Genomic DNA, 12,878 nt, shown 5'->3' on the forward strand with positions numbered 1-12,878 from the left:
GACCACTACTGCAGCACTCACAGAAGTCAGAAACTAACATATACAGCTGACTTCTGGACTTCAAAATTGGTCTCTAGCTAAGTCCACAAGCTAAGCACCTGAAAGACATCAAAGGTGAGGGGTCAGTATTTGGGAAAATACTGAGTGAGTTGACATTTACTAACAGTATTAATATAAAAACATAGCATCGCATCTCAAGAAAATGTTAATATAAAACATATAACCATGTATTGATCCGTACGAAACTAATATCCTAGCATGCGACACATCTCTCAAATAATCATATATCATTCAACTCAATCGTAAGAATCAATTGCGAGTCCAACTCGCTGGTGGCCCAGCCACTCGATACGGGGACTTCCAGGCTACACCGTAGCCGAGTTCACTCTGCGTATCGAAATCATATACCCAATCGTAAGTTTCATATTCATCAACAGCTCCCAGCTGTGTCAAGTCATTTCTCAATGCAAACATACTAGACTGACTCGATACTGGTGATCACACAGCCTATTGACACCCAATAGGTAGCTAGTTTCTTCGGATCGCATACTAGTTCTCATATATAGAAATTAATAAAGCATATAACATTTCAATCAATTATATATAATGCGATGCGTGTAAACAGTATATATATATATGTCAAATAATTTTAATACGTGAAAGTAAAAGTACAACTCACAGTGACCGCAATCCAAGAAATGATATGATCGATCTGATAGTACGCTCTCGCTAGTCCGCCTCTACTGACTTCACTACTCGCTGACACGTCTGATAAATCGTTAACAGTTAGACGTGATTCTCATATTCTTATACGTATAATACTTTAAAGTTTTATAATTTAGTTTCGTTTTACACTTGTTTACGTATTCAATAGCTTGAGTCGTATAAACAACTTAGCGAATACAATTTCTCATAATTGAGAATCGCTTAGCGTCCTTGACGTTTTCCATTATTATTATTTATCTAAAACGTCGAGCTAATCTCGAGATTAATGATTCTCAAAGTCCGAAACCCGTCCTTTAGAGTCAAATTACTCAAAACGTCGAATGCCTAGGTCAATTTCGGTTTGCATACGTGTGGAGGCGAGTTGGGGTGCACGGGTGTGCGTTTTGGTGGGTGCACGATCGTGCAACTGAGTACACGTTCGTGCACCTCAGGGGTACACGTTCGTGTACTCATTGTACACGTTCGTGTACCATGAGAAGTACACGTTCGTGTACTTCAGTACACGATCGTGTACCTCGCTAGGTGCACGTTCGTGTACATCAGTACACGTTCGTGCACCCGTGGTACACGGTCGTGTACCACGTGCACAGCCCCGGAAAAATGCGTTTTCCGTGGTTTTTCCTCCATTTCGACATGCTTCATCCACCCGCACTCAATACCCATATCACGGTTTCTTCAAAAACGCCATAATAAACTCAAAATCATCAAATTACAACCTAAACTCAATCCTAACCCAAAACAGCCCATTATTTCGAATTTAGCACCAAATTTCAAGAACTTTACCTTGAAACGAAGTTTAATATCTGTAGAGGACAAGATTCTGAAGAGATTGCCGCTTGAATCGCTTGAATCGGACGTCGAACGGAGAAACGGCGGCGAAACGACGGAAATCGACGATAATCTCTCAATTCTCTGGATGGTTCTCTCTGCTTCCTTCATTTCATATTTCCTTTCTTATATTGTTTGGCTAAAAGCCCACTTGAATCCTTATTCTTTTTGTTTCTTATCGTTTATCTTTTAAACTTTTCCATCGTACGATTTAGTCCATAGCTAAATCGTTAAACTCTTTTATTACGACTTATAGGTATTATTTATATCCTATAAATAATACAAAGCCCGATAATAACACTTTCCCGTCAAAATCCAATATTTCTATTTTCGTCACAAAATGGCTAAATTACCCCTTTGGTCCCTGTACTTCATTTTAGACTTTTCTTGACATTTTTCCTATTAATTCCAATTCTAACTTTAGAATCGAAATATAAATCTTAATTTTCTCATAGTTAATTTCTCAAAACCGACCCACTTGAAACTTATTTATCGGAAAACTTTCCAATATCGCCACTTCCGCGACTCAAAACTGGACACGTGGTCCAATTAGCTAATTAATTATTTTGGGGTATTACACAATGTTTTAAATGATTAATGTATGTTATCCGCAAGACTTGCTACGGGTTTTGGTACAACCATACCCATACCCTAGCGCCGGTCGCGATTCATGAAATCGGGTCGTGACAGCCATAAGGCAGGGCGAGCCGCCCCCCGAACCCCCGCTCCGCTCACACCTGTGATGATGATAAAGTTGTTTGATTTGTTAACTCATCACGACTTCCAATCTATTCGGAATGGTTTGTATAAAATTTATTAGGTTGGTAAGGGAAAAGCCTCAATTCTTGAAGCATTATGTCAATGATATGGTTCCGGTGATGGCTAAAATCATTGAGGATGGAAAATCTTAGGGCTGAGATTAAAAATGGTGCAGTTGAGTTTCTGATGCTTATGTTAGAAGTAAAAAAATTATCATCAGACTTGCACATTCATTCTTTTACAAGTCTCTTTTACATTGCAATAGAAATGATACGTCACATTCGTGCAAATGTTGTATATACCGCTATGGACTTTTAAGTTTATACGGTTAGACCACAAATTTCTCCATTCACTTAAGCAACCCTGAAATTGCGGATTCTTGCATTTCTTTGAATTGAGAATGCAATCCAAGTTTTGAAATTCTTTTGTGGCCTTGCGCCTGAATTGCTCGGCCAAATTTATAAACTTGATGATAAGTGGTTAATTTTTTTTGAATTTTTAGTAGAATTCATAGCTTGAGGTTGATCTGTGTTTCTTTATTTTCTAAACTTGAATTTTTATACAAAGAGATTTTGACTTTAATTTATTCGCATTAAATTTACAAAACACACTAGAATTCGTAATTTTTAGGCTATTAAGCAAAAAATAAAAACATTTTCTTTAAGAAAAACTCTTAATAAGAAAACAAAATAAAAAATAAAACATTTAAGACATTGTAGATATAAAAAGACACAGAACTCCGTGTTAACACTAATCCACTTAATCACCGGTCCCATAATCCTCAATCACGGAAATAACAACTTTAGTCCCCTCCCACGATAACAACACGTGTCATTATTAACATTCATAACGTATTAATGGTCCATCAAGACAAACTTTCTATATTAACCTAAACCAACCCGCACACAAGCAAATCTCCGACAGTACCAAATCGAATTAGAGCAACTATGGAAACAAAAATAAAAAAATAACCAAAAAAGATTCCGAATAAAACGCAGAGTCAGTGGCGCATAAACAAAAAAAAAAAAAAACGAAACGCGGGAGACATTTCGCGAATCGTTCACCTACTCATAACTCAGTAACAGATCTGTAGAGTGTAATCTAATTCTGAATCAGCTATGGTTTCTTCTCACAAGCTCAAATCCGTCGATTTTTACAGGTCCGATTTGTATTTTACTCGTTTATATTTTTTATTATAAGTTTATTATATGCATTGTGTGATAAAATGTGGATCTGAAGTGTGAATGGTGATGGTTTTTTTTTGTCGGTCTTAGCATTTAATAGGTTATTCTAAATGTAATTGGAAATCGCATAATGTTGATTGTTTTATCTTAATTTGTGTTAGATTCTGCATTTTTTTGTTTTGTTGTTTAATATGATATAGTAATCAGAAATTTTAGAGGAAATGCTGTTAATTGGCTAAATGCAGTATTGAGCTTAAGAAATGCGGCAGCAGCACTTAATGAATTAGCTGCGTAGGGACAATCCAAATTTTGAAACCAGAGAGATTTTTGGGTTTTAGTTTAAGAAAGAACTGTATCAGTAGCTGTTAGCTTGTTGTTTTTTAGCAGTGCATGAAAAAAAGGGGACTTGACACTTCGGCACCAGTTTCTTTAAAATTAAGAGTTCAGAATTAAAAGAGAAACAAAGCTTAGTGTGCCTTTTTTCCCTGTTCGGTCTATTTTCCGTGGCTGATAAGTTGAGATCGAATGGAAGTTTCTTGTATGGTTTATTATTATTATTATGTCTTTTAATGTTTTCTATAGCTGTATGTAACATTTGCATGAGTTGCCACAAAATCATGGTTTTTAATGGAGTGTAAGAAATTGCCGGCTCATGTCCCTTTTTTTTGTGTACAGGAAAATTCCAAGAGATTTGACCGAGGCATCATTATCTGGTGCAGGATTATCAATTATAGCAGCTTTATCCATGGTTTTTTTATTTGGCATGGTAGGTAGCTTCTAACCTTTTTAATCGCTGCACGTTCATATTTGAAATAGATCTTTTCATACCAAAATGCTAATTGGGATGATTGTAGATTCATATTTGATCATTCAATGTTGATGTGTCACATTGTTGTATCTTTTATGTTCTTCTTCTATTTCGGTCTCTTTTAGTCTTTTAATGTCCTGTCTTAGAACAAATTTAAACTTATTCTTCTCCTGCATTCGTTTTTTGGGTTTGTTCTTTTCTTTGTAATTAGTTGGTAATAGTATTAATAATGTTTTAATTTTAATCACTTCATGTAATTCATGTTCATTTTCATACTTTGTGTAACTATCTACCATGATCATTATTTTTCAGGAATTGAATAATTATTTAGCAGTCAGCACTTCTACATCTGTTATTGTTGATAAGAGTTCTGATGGGGATTTTCTACGGATGGATTTTAATCTAAGGTAGTTTTATGTAAATTTCCTGCCCATCATTTTTGCTGCAGGTCCATTTGTATTTCAACTTTTATGTATGTAAATCACCTGCTCGTGATTTTTTGTTTAAAGTGATAAGAGATTAATTTTTTTGTTTTTGCTTCTCTTGAAGCTTTCCTTCTCTTTCATGCGAATTTGCATCAGTTGATGTCAGCGACGTGTTGGGAACTGTAAGTTTCTATCAATTCCTCTCTTTCATCTGCTTTATAGAACAAATCAAACATTAAACTTGGGCTCTTATGCTAGCTCTTTTAGAAGTTTGCTGTGTGCTTTCAAACATGTGAACAATTGGCTGAGGTCAAAATATTTGTCTGATGTCTTGTCTTGCAGTGTCCTTTTGCTTTTCTGTATTTCTTTTGTTTTGGGGGGAGGTGGGGGATTGTGCTCCAGGGTACTTTATCGTACTTCCTTGAGATATCGCCGGTCCTCTACATTCATGTTGTATTATACTTCGTTCTTTAATTGTTGAGCATAGCTTTATTCTCTGTCTTGATCAGAATCATATGTGTACATGACCTATTAACCCTCCAGGATCCTTGAAATTTTGTCATCCTTGTTCTCTGTCTAATTCCGTGTTGTTGACTGTACTCTTGTACTCATTCGTAAACTAAATTTGTATATATAGACCAGCCCAGCTGAATTAGTTTGCTCTTGGTTTCAGAACAGAGTGAATATAAGCAAAACAATCCGCAAATTTTCGATCGATCATCATTTAAATCCTACAGGCTCTGAGTTTCACACAGGACCAATTATGCATCACATTAAGCATGGAGATGAGTTTGAAGGAGATGTTTCTGATGGAGCTGTGTCGCTTAACTCTCGTAATTTTGATCATTATGCTCATCAGTAAGTGTCTCAAACCCAATTTTGAGTTGCAAACAGTTATGTATTTGGTTTTGAGGATTTTTGACTGTTTCTTATAATGCAGTAATGTGGCGATTTATGCATTTTATCTATGCTACTATTTTCCATATCTGTTAAATTTTTACTTAAAGATTGTTTAGTGATATGAATAAAGTTCCAATTTTAAAATATGTACCATTTTGGAAGCTTAAGATTTAGTTAAACTTAACTTTGTAGGACATTTAAGTGATTTTGACCTTATTTTGTTTCAACCTACCAAGTCCTGTTAAATTTTGTAAATATTTGTATGACTTCGACTTGTGGGCATAACTGTGTCCCGCGACCGATCACTTGACAGTAAGATGCCATAGTATTGACTCACGAGTGCTATAAATGAAGTAGAATTCTGTGCTTAAATACAGGCACAATTAAGATCATATTTCCTTTCAGGTATCCTATTTTGGTTGTCAACTTCTTTGCTCCTTGGTGCTACTGGAGTAATCGTCTGGTAAGTCTATTATGTCCATTTGTGGCTGATGTTTATTGTTTTATACCAAATCATGAATTCTGCATTATTATAGTGTTTAAATGGCTGTGCAATTAATTTTTACATTGATACATAACCATTTTTTGTCAGAACACATCTATGTGTTGCTAGAAGCCTAGAATTTATAGGCCAAAATACTAAGCCAGTAGATTTTGGTTTAAGCCAGTCTGTTGTAATTGATGACTCTCTATGCTACTCATTTTGATCACGTTTGAGATGCTATCCATTGCCTAAATTTTCTCGTTCTGAACAATTATGTTGCAATTAGTGAAGTAATCACAGATGTTGGAGAATTGCCACCTATTTCCCTTCAAAATTTTAACTAACCAAAATCTCTTGGTTATGGCGATGTTAACTTAAAAGGCCTTATGCATGACCAGTGCCATCTAATTTAGAGTAGTGGAGTGGTAGAGGTTGATTTGGATTATCTGGCCTTCCTTTTTGAAGCCAGGTTATGATGACTCCAGTTTGATTATATCCTTTTGACTAGACTCGCATGGGATTTTTCTATGACATGTCATTCATCTTCTATATGTGATGTATGCTAGAAATGAGAGCAGTCTTCAAACCTCATAAAAGGATCCATTAGTAATCATTTGTAAACTACTCTAATATTTACAGGATTATACTTAGACTCGATCATTTTGCTTATCTTGTTAGTTTAACTACGGTGAACATATTAGCTGTGTTTCACTGGCTTACTTATATATGTCTTCTTTCAGAAACCTTCATGGGAAAGTGCTGCTAAAATAATTAGAGAAAGGTACTATTTTTTTTGCAAATTTTTTGTAATTTTTTCCTTGAAAATAATTTGTAAGGTCTTTATTCTACAAATTGATTAATAGACTTATAACTTATTGCTCTCCAATGGACTCCACTGTTCTAATTCTGACATGTCCATTCATTTTTACCAGATATGATCCAGAAATGGACGGGCGTATTATTATGGCAAATGTTGACTGCACTTCTGAAGCTGACTTGTGTAAGAGGTACATGATACATTATTTCCTGGTTTTGAATTGATCTTCTGTTGGTACCACAATTTGAATTCAGGTTGCAACGTGAAATTGTGTGGATATATTAGATTGCTCCGAGTCTAATACATTCAGTGTACATTTTGCTCTATTGAGCACTTGCTGTTTGGGCATAACTCTTTAATGTTGTCTTGCTGATGTGTTCATCTAGTTTCCATGTCAGTATAGATCATTATCGTTTGTAGCTTTACTATGCCTCAGTGATCCATGATTTTAAAGTATGTTATACTTGTACTGCTGTGATTTTTATTGACAAGCATTTTATCTTAATTTTTCAGGAATCACATACAGGGATATCCCTCCATTCGCATATTCCGTAAAGGAAGTGATCTTAAGTGAGTTTCTTTTTTTCCTGTAATCTTTTTACTGATTCTCGTTTTTTGTTTTTCTTTTCTTTTTTAATTCATTTTTCTTTCTGTTTCGTTCTTTGTGGTTTATGCTAAGTTGGTTGTTTTTGTATTTGGATCATTGTTTTTTACTGTTTCTCCTAATATGTGCTTCTACTCACATTCATGTACTGTGATAATGAGTGTTCCTTCCCTCAAGCTATGGTTCTTATGTTAATTACATGTAGGCTTGTACACTAAGAGAGTGATATGATTAATGTGAAATAGCTGTGAGCTTGACTATATATAGTTATTTTCAATTTGTTGGATCTTCGTTATCTAACTAAGACGGGCCAAACACAAAAGGGAAAGAGCCATGGCAAAATATCTCTACTTCACTTAAGCACTTTTGTGGTGTTAAATTTGGTTCAAGACTTGCACACATCATTTTAGTTTCTATTATGCAAAATTCATTTGGCTATTTTGCAAAGTTTACTTGACTGATTTTGCAAGTATAGCCTGTCATGTCTTAGTAACATTCAAATACTTTAAACTCACTGTAACACCATCTCTGGAGGCTGGAGCTTGTGTTTGTATCCCTGGTTTCTTGTCAAAATTATATTCTTTTTCTAAAATTTGGAAGCTTCCAAATTGGTTTTTGTCATCAACTGCACTCCCCAACTAAAGTGTCTGTTTTTTGATGAAATTATACACAATGTTGTAAGTATATCATGAAGGCAGCCTATAGCACTGGAATAAGTAAATAGTTGTAGTAGAAAGACAAATGTAAGAGTGAGGAGGTGGAGGCCAGGAATTTGTATGTGTTTTATAATGAGTCCGAGTATATTCTCATTGTTACCATATTCTTGCAATCCAAAAAAAGGGCTCTGAGTTTGGACAGCAGTTCATCATATTTCTGTTTTGTGTATTGATTCTTGTTGACATGGTCTTTAAATTATTCTTAGCAACTTCTAGCTGTCTCCTTTCACCCTGAGTATAATCATTTATTTGGCTCTTTTTATTTGTCAACCTTATTATTGATACTTAAACTTTGATAGGGATGACCATGGACACCATGATCATGAATCTTATTATGGAGATCGCGATACAGATAGCCTGGTTAAGGTATGAATTTTTTTATAACCTGAGTTGTTTGTTGCTGCACATCATATGCTATTGTCTTATAGCTAGGAGTCATGGCTGACCTAATCTGAAGCTATTGTTTCTTGCAGACAATGGAAAGTTTGGTTGCACCTATCCAGGTGGAATCTCATAAACCTGAAAACGCGACAGAGAGTACAAAAAGACCAGCACCTTTGACAGGAGGATGCAGAATTGAAGGATATGTGCGTGTTAAGAAGGTAATGTTTAATTTCAATATTAAGTTACAGGGCTATAGACCTTGTTATTGTAGTATGTTACCACTTGCTATTAAGTTATGCTGCGTGATGTTATATGATCAATAAAAAATTATAAATCGGCAATCTATGATATCTGTAAAGCGACGTTTCCCTTCTTACAACATGCCTATTGTCATTGAACGTCTTTTAGTTTATCATGCTAGTGATGACCCTCATTGTGTATATTAGTTGCTAATTCTCTTTTTCTGCAGGTGCCAGGAAACCTCATTATTTCAGCTCGTTCAGGGGCGCATTCATTTGATCCTTCACAAATGAACCTGTCACATGTCATTTCCCATCTTTCATTTGGCATGAAGGCTTTACCCAATGTGATGATTGAGGCAAAGCGACTGATACCTTATATTGGGGGAAGTCATGACAAGTTGAACGGGCGGTCATTCATAAATCATCGCGATGTGGATGCCAATGTTACTGTAAGTGTTTTTTGTTCCATGTTACTTATCCTTCATATTCTGTGTTTCTCAATTACTTGCATGATGTTATGACAATGTTACTGTAAGTTTATTGGTTGCATGTGGATGCCAACCTTACTACTTTATGTATATAACGAGTGCATGTAGACTGAGTTTGCAGTTTAAATTCTTTTGTGGTTGCCAAACTACAGTATTTTTACATTTTGATAACCAAACTTCAATATACCAATAATTGAAGGTCACAAATTGCTTGCCGATGAAAAATTGCTTGCCGATGAAAAATTGCCTTTCTAATTTTTCCATGTCATTTAATGTCAATATTCATTTTGAAATAAAATATAGAGTTTGATAAATTTGAAGTAAATATAATATGGCGAATATTCTATCTCCTTTGTCCATGCAAGAAAAAGTTCACCTGAAATCATTTAGTGACTATGCTGTTGATAACATTTAAGTTCGGCTAGCAAAATATAAAAATTTGGAAGTTGGTAAATACTATAATTTATAACTTCGGAAAAAAAATACTCCTGAATTTGCCCAAAAAAATTACGGAAATGCTGGTGTGCATGCTTGATGGAGCCCACCCAATCTCATATTTATTTGCCATGTTAGGGTTAGTCATAATATTTTCTTCAGGATAGGGTGAAAAATAGTACATAAAAATCTTAATGATGTGAAATTTATTTTATTTGCTTTTTGTGAAATATTAATTGCCCCGTTCAGGATGATGAGTGTGACTGTAGAGAATACTATAAACTGTGCAATTTGACTGAAATCTTAATGTATTCCATGCGTAACACTCGCAGATTGAGCATTACCTTCAAGTGGTTAAAACAGAGGTGATTACAAGACGATCTTCTCGCGAAGTTAAGTTACTCGACCAGTACGAATACACAGCTCACAGTAGTTTGGTGCAGAGTGTGTACATACCTGTTGCAAAATTCCATTTTGAGCTCTCTCCAATGCAGGTTTATTCCGTAATCCAAAGTTCTTCGTGTTTAGTATCATCATTCATTCTTAAGAATTATTAACTGTTTTTGGTTATCTTTATTACACCTAACCCTACTTGAACAATCATCAGGTCCTCATTACAGAAAATCCCAAGTCCTTCTCTCATTTTATCACCAATGTATGCGCCATAATTGGAGGTGTTTTTACGGTAGGTATTCATGTTTCTGATATTTTGATTCGACTCTCCGTAAATTAATTTCTTTTATGCTTCTCGGTGTTTCAGGTTGCAGGGATATTGGATTCAATTTTTCACCAGACACTAACGATGATGAAAAAAATCGAGTTAGGGAAGAATTTTTGATAGGAAGATAAAATTTGTAGATGTATAAAAAATTTAAAATGTTTTAATACTCCATCTGTTATTGAGGATTAGTAAAAACAGTTGCAATTTTTCTTACTTCTGATTTAAATGCAAAGCAAATCATGACAAAATGATTCTAATTAGCCTCTAGCTGTTTACCGTTTCTTTGTCGCCCTCTTCTCATTCTGTAATAACGTTGGTGTTCTGAGCAGGGTTGTTGAATTGCTAGAGAAATTGAACTGAACCAAATTAAAAACAGATGATTTGATTAAATTTATTTTAATCTTTTTAAAATTTTGGTTTGGTTTCTAATTTTGAAAATTTATAAACAATCAAAAAAACCAAACAGTAATAATAATAATATTTTTAATATGCTAATACTATTAAACTATATGATATATTGTAATTTAATTTAAATTTAAATCTTTTATTTTTTCATATCCTTTTCGAAATTTTTGTAAGGTAAGGGAGGTAGTCAGCCTGACTTTACCTACACGGTATGGAGTTTTTTATTTTAGTTAAACCAAAAAATTAAATTAAACTGAATCAAATCTTTTTTTTTTCTTTAATTTGATTTGATTTTAAAACTTGATCGGTTTTAATATTTTTACTACAAAACTAAATCAACCAATGTGCACCCCTCCAAATTCCAATCATGAACTATCTAATGCTTCCAACCGCACATTGTAAAAAATTTATTTATTTCATTCTATATAAATGTACTTACAATATGTAGTAAGCAAACCCAGCTGAGTACATAAATTGCCAGCTTATTTCTCATGTGACAAACAAATTACAACAAATTAATATCAATACACCTCCGAAATACTCAGTTCAAACCGCTGAGCTCAAACTGATAAAATCATGCAGAAAAATAAAAAACAATCAATCAAAAGAATAGAGAAAATTCAAACACTCAGCATACTAAAACCACATACGAAGCAAAGAATGCTCCGACGACGGAAGCCGACAAACTCACGAACATGGAAGAGCCTGCATTTTTAGGAGTATCACTGACCGGAGATGTTGTTGGGACATTCTCAACAGTTCCAGACGGAGGAGACTCCTCGCCGGAAGGCGCTGGAGACGGGACTTTGCCCATATCGCCTGAAGGTGGAGGAGGTGAAGAACGATTGCTTCTGTCAGCCAAAACAGCTATAACCAACTTCTGGTTTTTCAGACAGTTCTCTTTGTTTCCGGTAATGAAGTAGAAATGACCGGACCGGTTAAATGTAAAGACTGTGTGACCGTCGTTGTAGGTCGCCAAAGCTCCGGTTGTGGTGCAACTATCATAGTCATATTTGTTTACTAGCAGCACTGAGTCTTGGTCCGGCTTGTAGTTAAACACTGCAGTTCATCAAATTCTAGTTACGTGCACATCAAGAAACTAGGTATTATGTGTTCTTAATTAGCAAAATTCTTAGCAACAAATGGTTGTGATAAAGCATAAACTTACATAGAGAGTCTCCAATCTGAAATCTGGTTCTTTCAGCCCAAAGATTATGCTCATTTCCTGTAGAATTGTAAGGCACACTCCAACCTTGAGCTCCTCCAACTGTAAATTGCAGAGCATCACCCTTCTGCAACAACACCATTAAACAAAACAGGCCCAACACACAATTAAAGGCCATTTGCTGGTAATTTGATCTTAAAATGGTGTTGGTAGCCATTGCAAAATATTTGAAAGTAGCTAATTCAGCTAATTGAAAATATGAAAATGAAGTTAGAATGTGAGTAGAATGGTGTGATGTTGAGGGGGATTTTGTAGGCTAAATTTAATGCATCTTTAAAAGCTGTGGTAGTGAAGCTTCTGCCACCTTTTCTTTTCGCTTTTGATTTCTTAGATGAAAGAGCAAAGCATATATGTGTAGGGTGTGTAGTATTCTGTATCACCAAATTAACCGACCGAACTAAAATGAAATTTTAATTTAGTTCGGTTTTCGGTTAATATTTTTGAAAATTTAGTTAATTCTGTCCCGTTTGGTTATCAATATGAAAATTTTGAATTAACCAAATATTATACATAATGTTATTTTGTAATTTTTTTGTATGACTTAGCAATTTTTTTCTAAATTTATATACAATTTAAAATTAACATCAACAATAACTTTTTATTTTTTAATAAATAATAGTAATAAATTTTGATTATTCGATTAAACAAACTAAATATTTATTTGAATACGGTTATACTCCGGTTATATATAGTATTTCGGTTGCTGCTATTAAAAATTTGGGTTGGT

The 12,878-nt window shown here is 34.6% G+C and overlaps 2 protein-coding genes across 2 annotated transcripts; one reads left to right on the forward strand and one right to left on the reverse strand.

Annotated features, from left to right (window-relative positions):
* The first annotated feature begins 3,250 nt into the window (after positions 1-3,250).
* LOC126669980 (protein disulfide isomerase-like 5-4) lies at positions 3,251-10,734 on the forward strand. Its single transcript, XM_050363636.2, has 15 exons — positions 3,251-3,472; positions 4,173-4,263; positions 4,618-4,712; positions 4,855-4,912; positions 5,404-5,588; positions 6,036-6,093; positions 6,855-6,895; positions 7,047-7,121; positions 7,445-7,501; positions 8,551-8,617; positions 8,725-8,853; positions 9,105-9,326; positions 10,133-10,294; positions 10,408-10,485; positions 10,561-10,734. Exons 1-15 carry the CDS (start codon positions 3,432-3,434, stop codon positions 10,636-10,638), a joined length of 1,437 nt encoding a protein of 478 aa, XP_050219593.1. The 5' UTR covers positions 3,251-3,431; the 3' UTR covers positions 10,639-10,734.
* Positions 10,735-11,322: 588 nt separating this feature from the next.
* Positions 11,323-12,380, reverse strand: LOC126666886 (early nodulin-like protein 18). Its single transcript, XM_050359785.2, has 2 exons — positions 12,095-12,380; positions 11,323-11,985 (listed from the first exon to the last, which is right to left on the reverse strand). The coding sequence occupies exons 1-2, from the start codon at positions 12,306-12,308 to the stop codon at positions 11,555-11,557; spliced, it is 645 nt and encodes a 214-aa protein (XP_050215742.1). The 5' UTR covers positions 12,309-12,380; the 3' UTR covers positions 11,323-11,554.
* Between the last annotated feature and the right edge of the window lie 498 nt (positions 12,381-12,878).

Source organism: Mercurialis annua, linkage group LG2, assembly GCF_937616625.2.
Source record: "Mercurialis annua linkage group LG2, ddMerAnnu1.2, whole genome shotgun sequence".
In the NCBI taxonomy this organism is placed as follows: Eukaryota; Viridiplantae; Streptophyta; class Magnoliopsida; order Malpighiales; family Euphorbiaceae; genus Mercurialis; species Mercurialis annua.

Coding starts and splice junctions, on each gene's coding strand:
- LOC126669980 (XM_050363636.2), top strand. CDS start 3,432: ATGGTTTCTTCTCACAAGCTCAAATCCGTCGATTTTTACAG. Junction 6,094..6,854: donor GCTACTGGAGTAATCGTCTG/GTAAGTCTATTA, acceptor GTCTTCTTTCAG/AAACCTTCATGGGAAAGTGC. Junction 9,327..10,132: donor ATGTGGATGCCAATGTTACT/GTAAGTGTTTTT, acceptor TAACACTCGCAG/ATTGAGCATTACCTTCAAGT.
- LOC126666886 (XM_050359785.2), bottom strand. CDS start 12,308: ATGGCTACCAACACCATTTTAAGATCAAATTACCAGCAAATGGCCTTT. Junction 11,986..12,094: donor TCAGATTGGAGACTCTCTAT/GTAAGTTTATGC, acceptor GATGAACTGCAG/TGTTTAACTACAAGCCGGAC.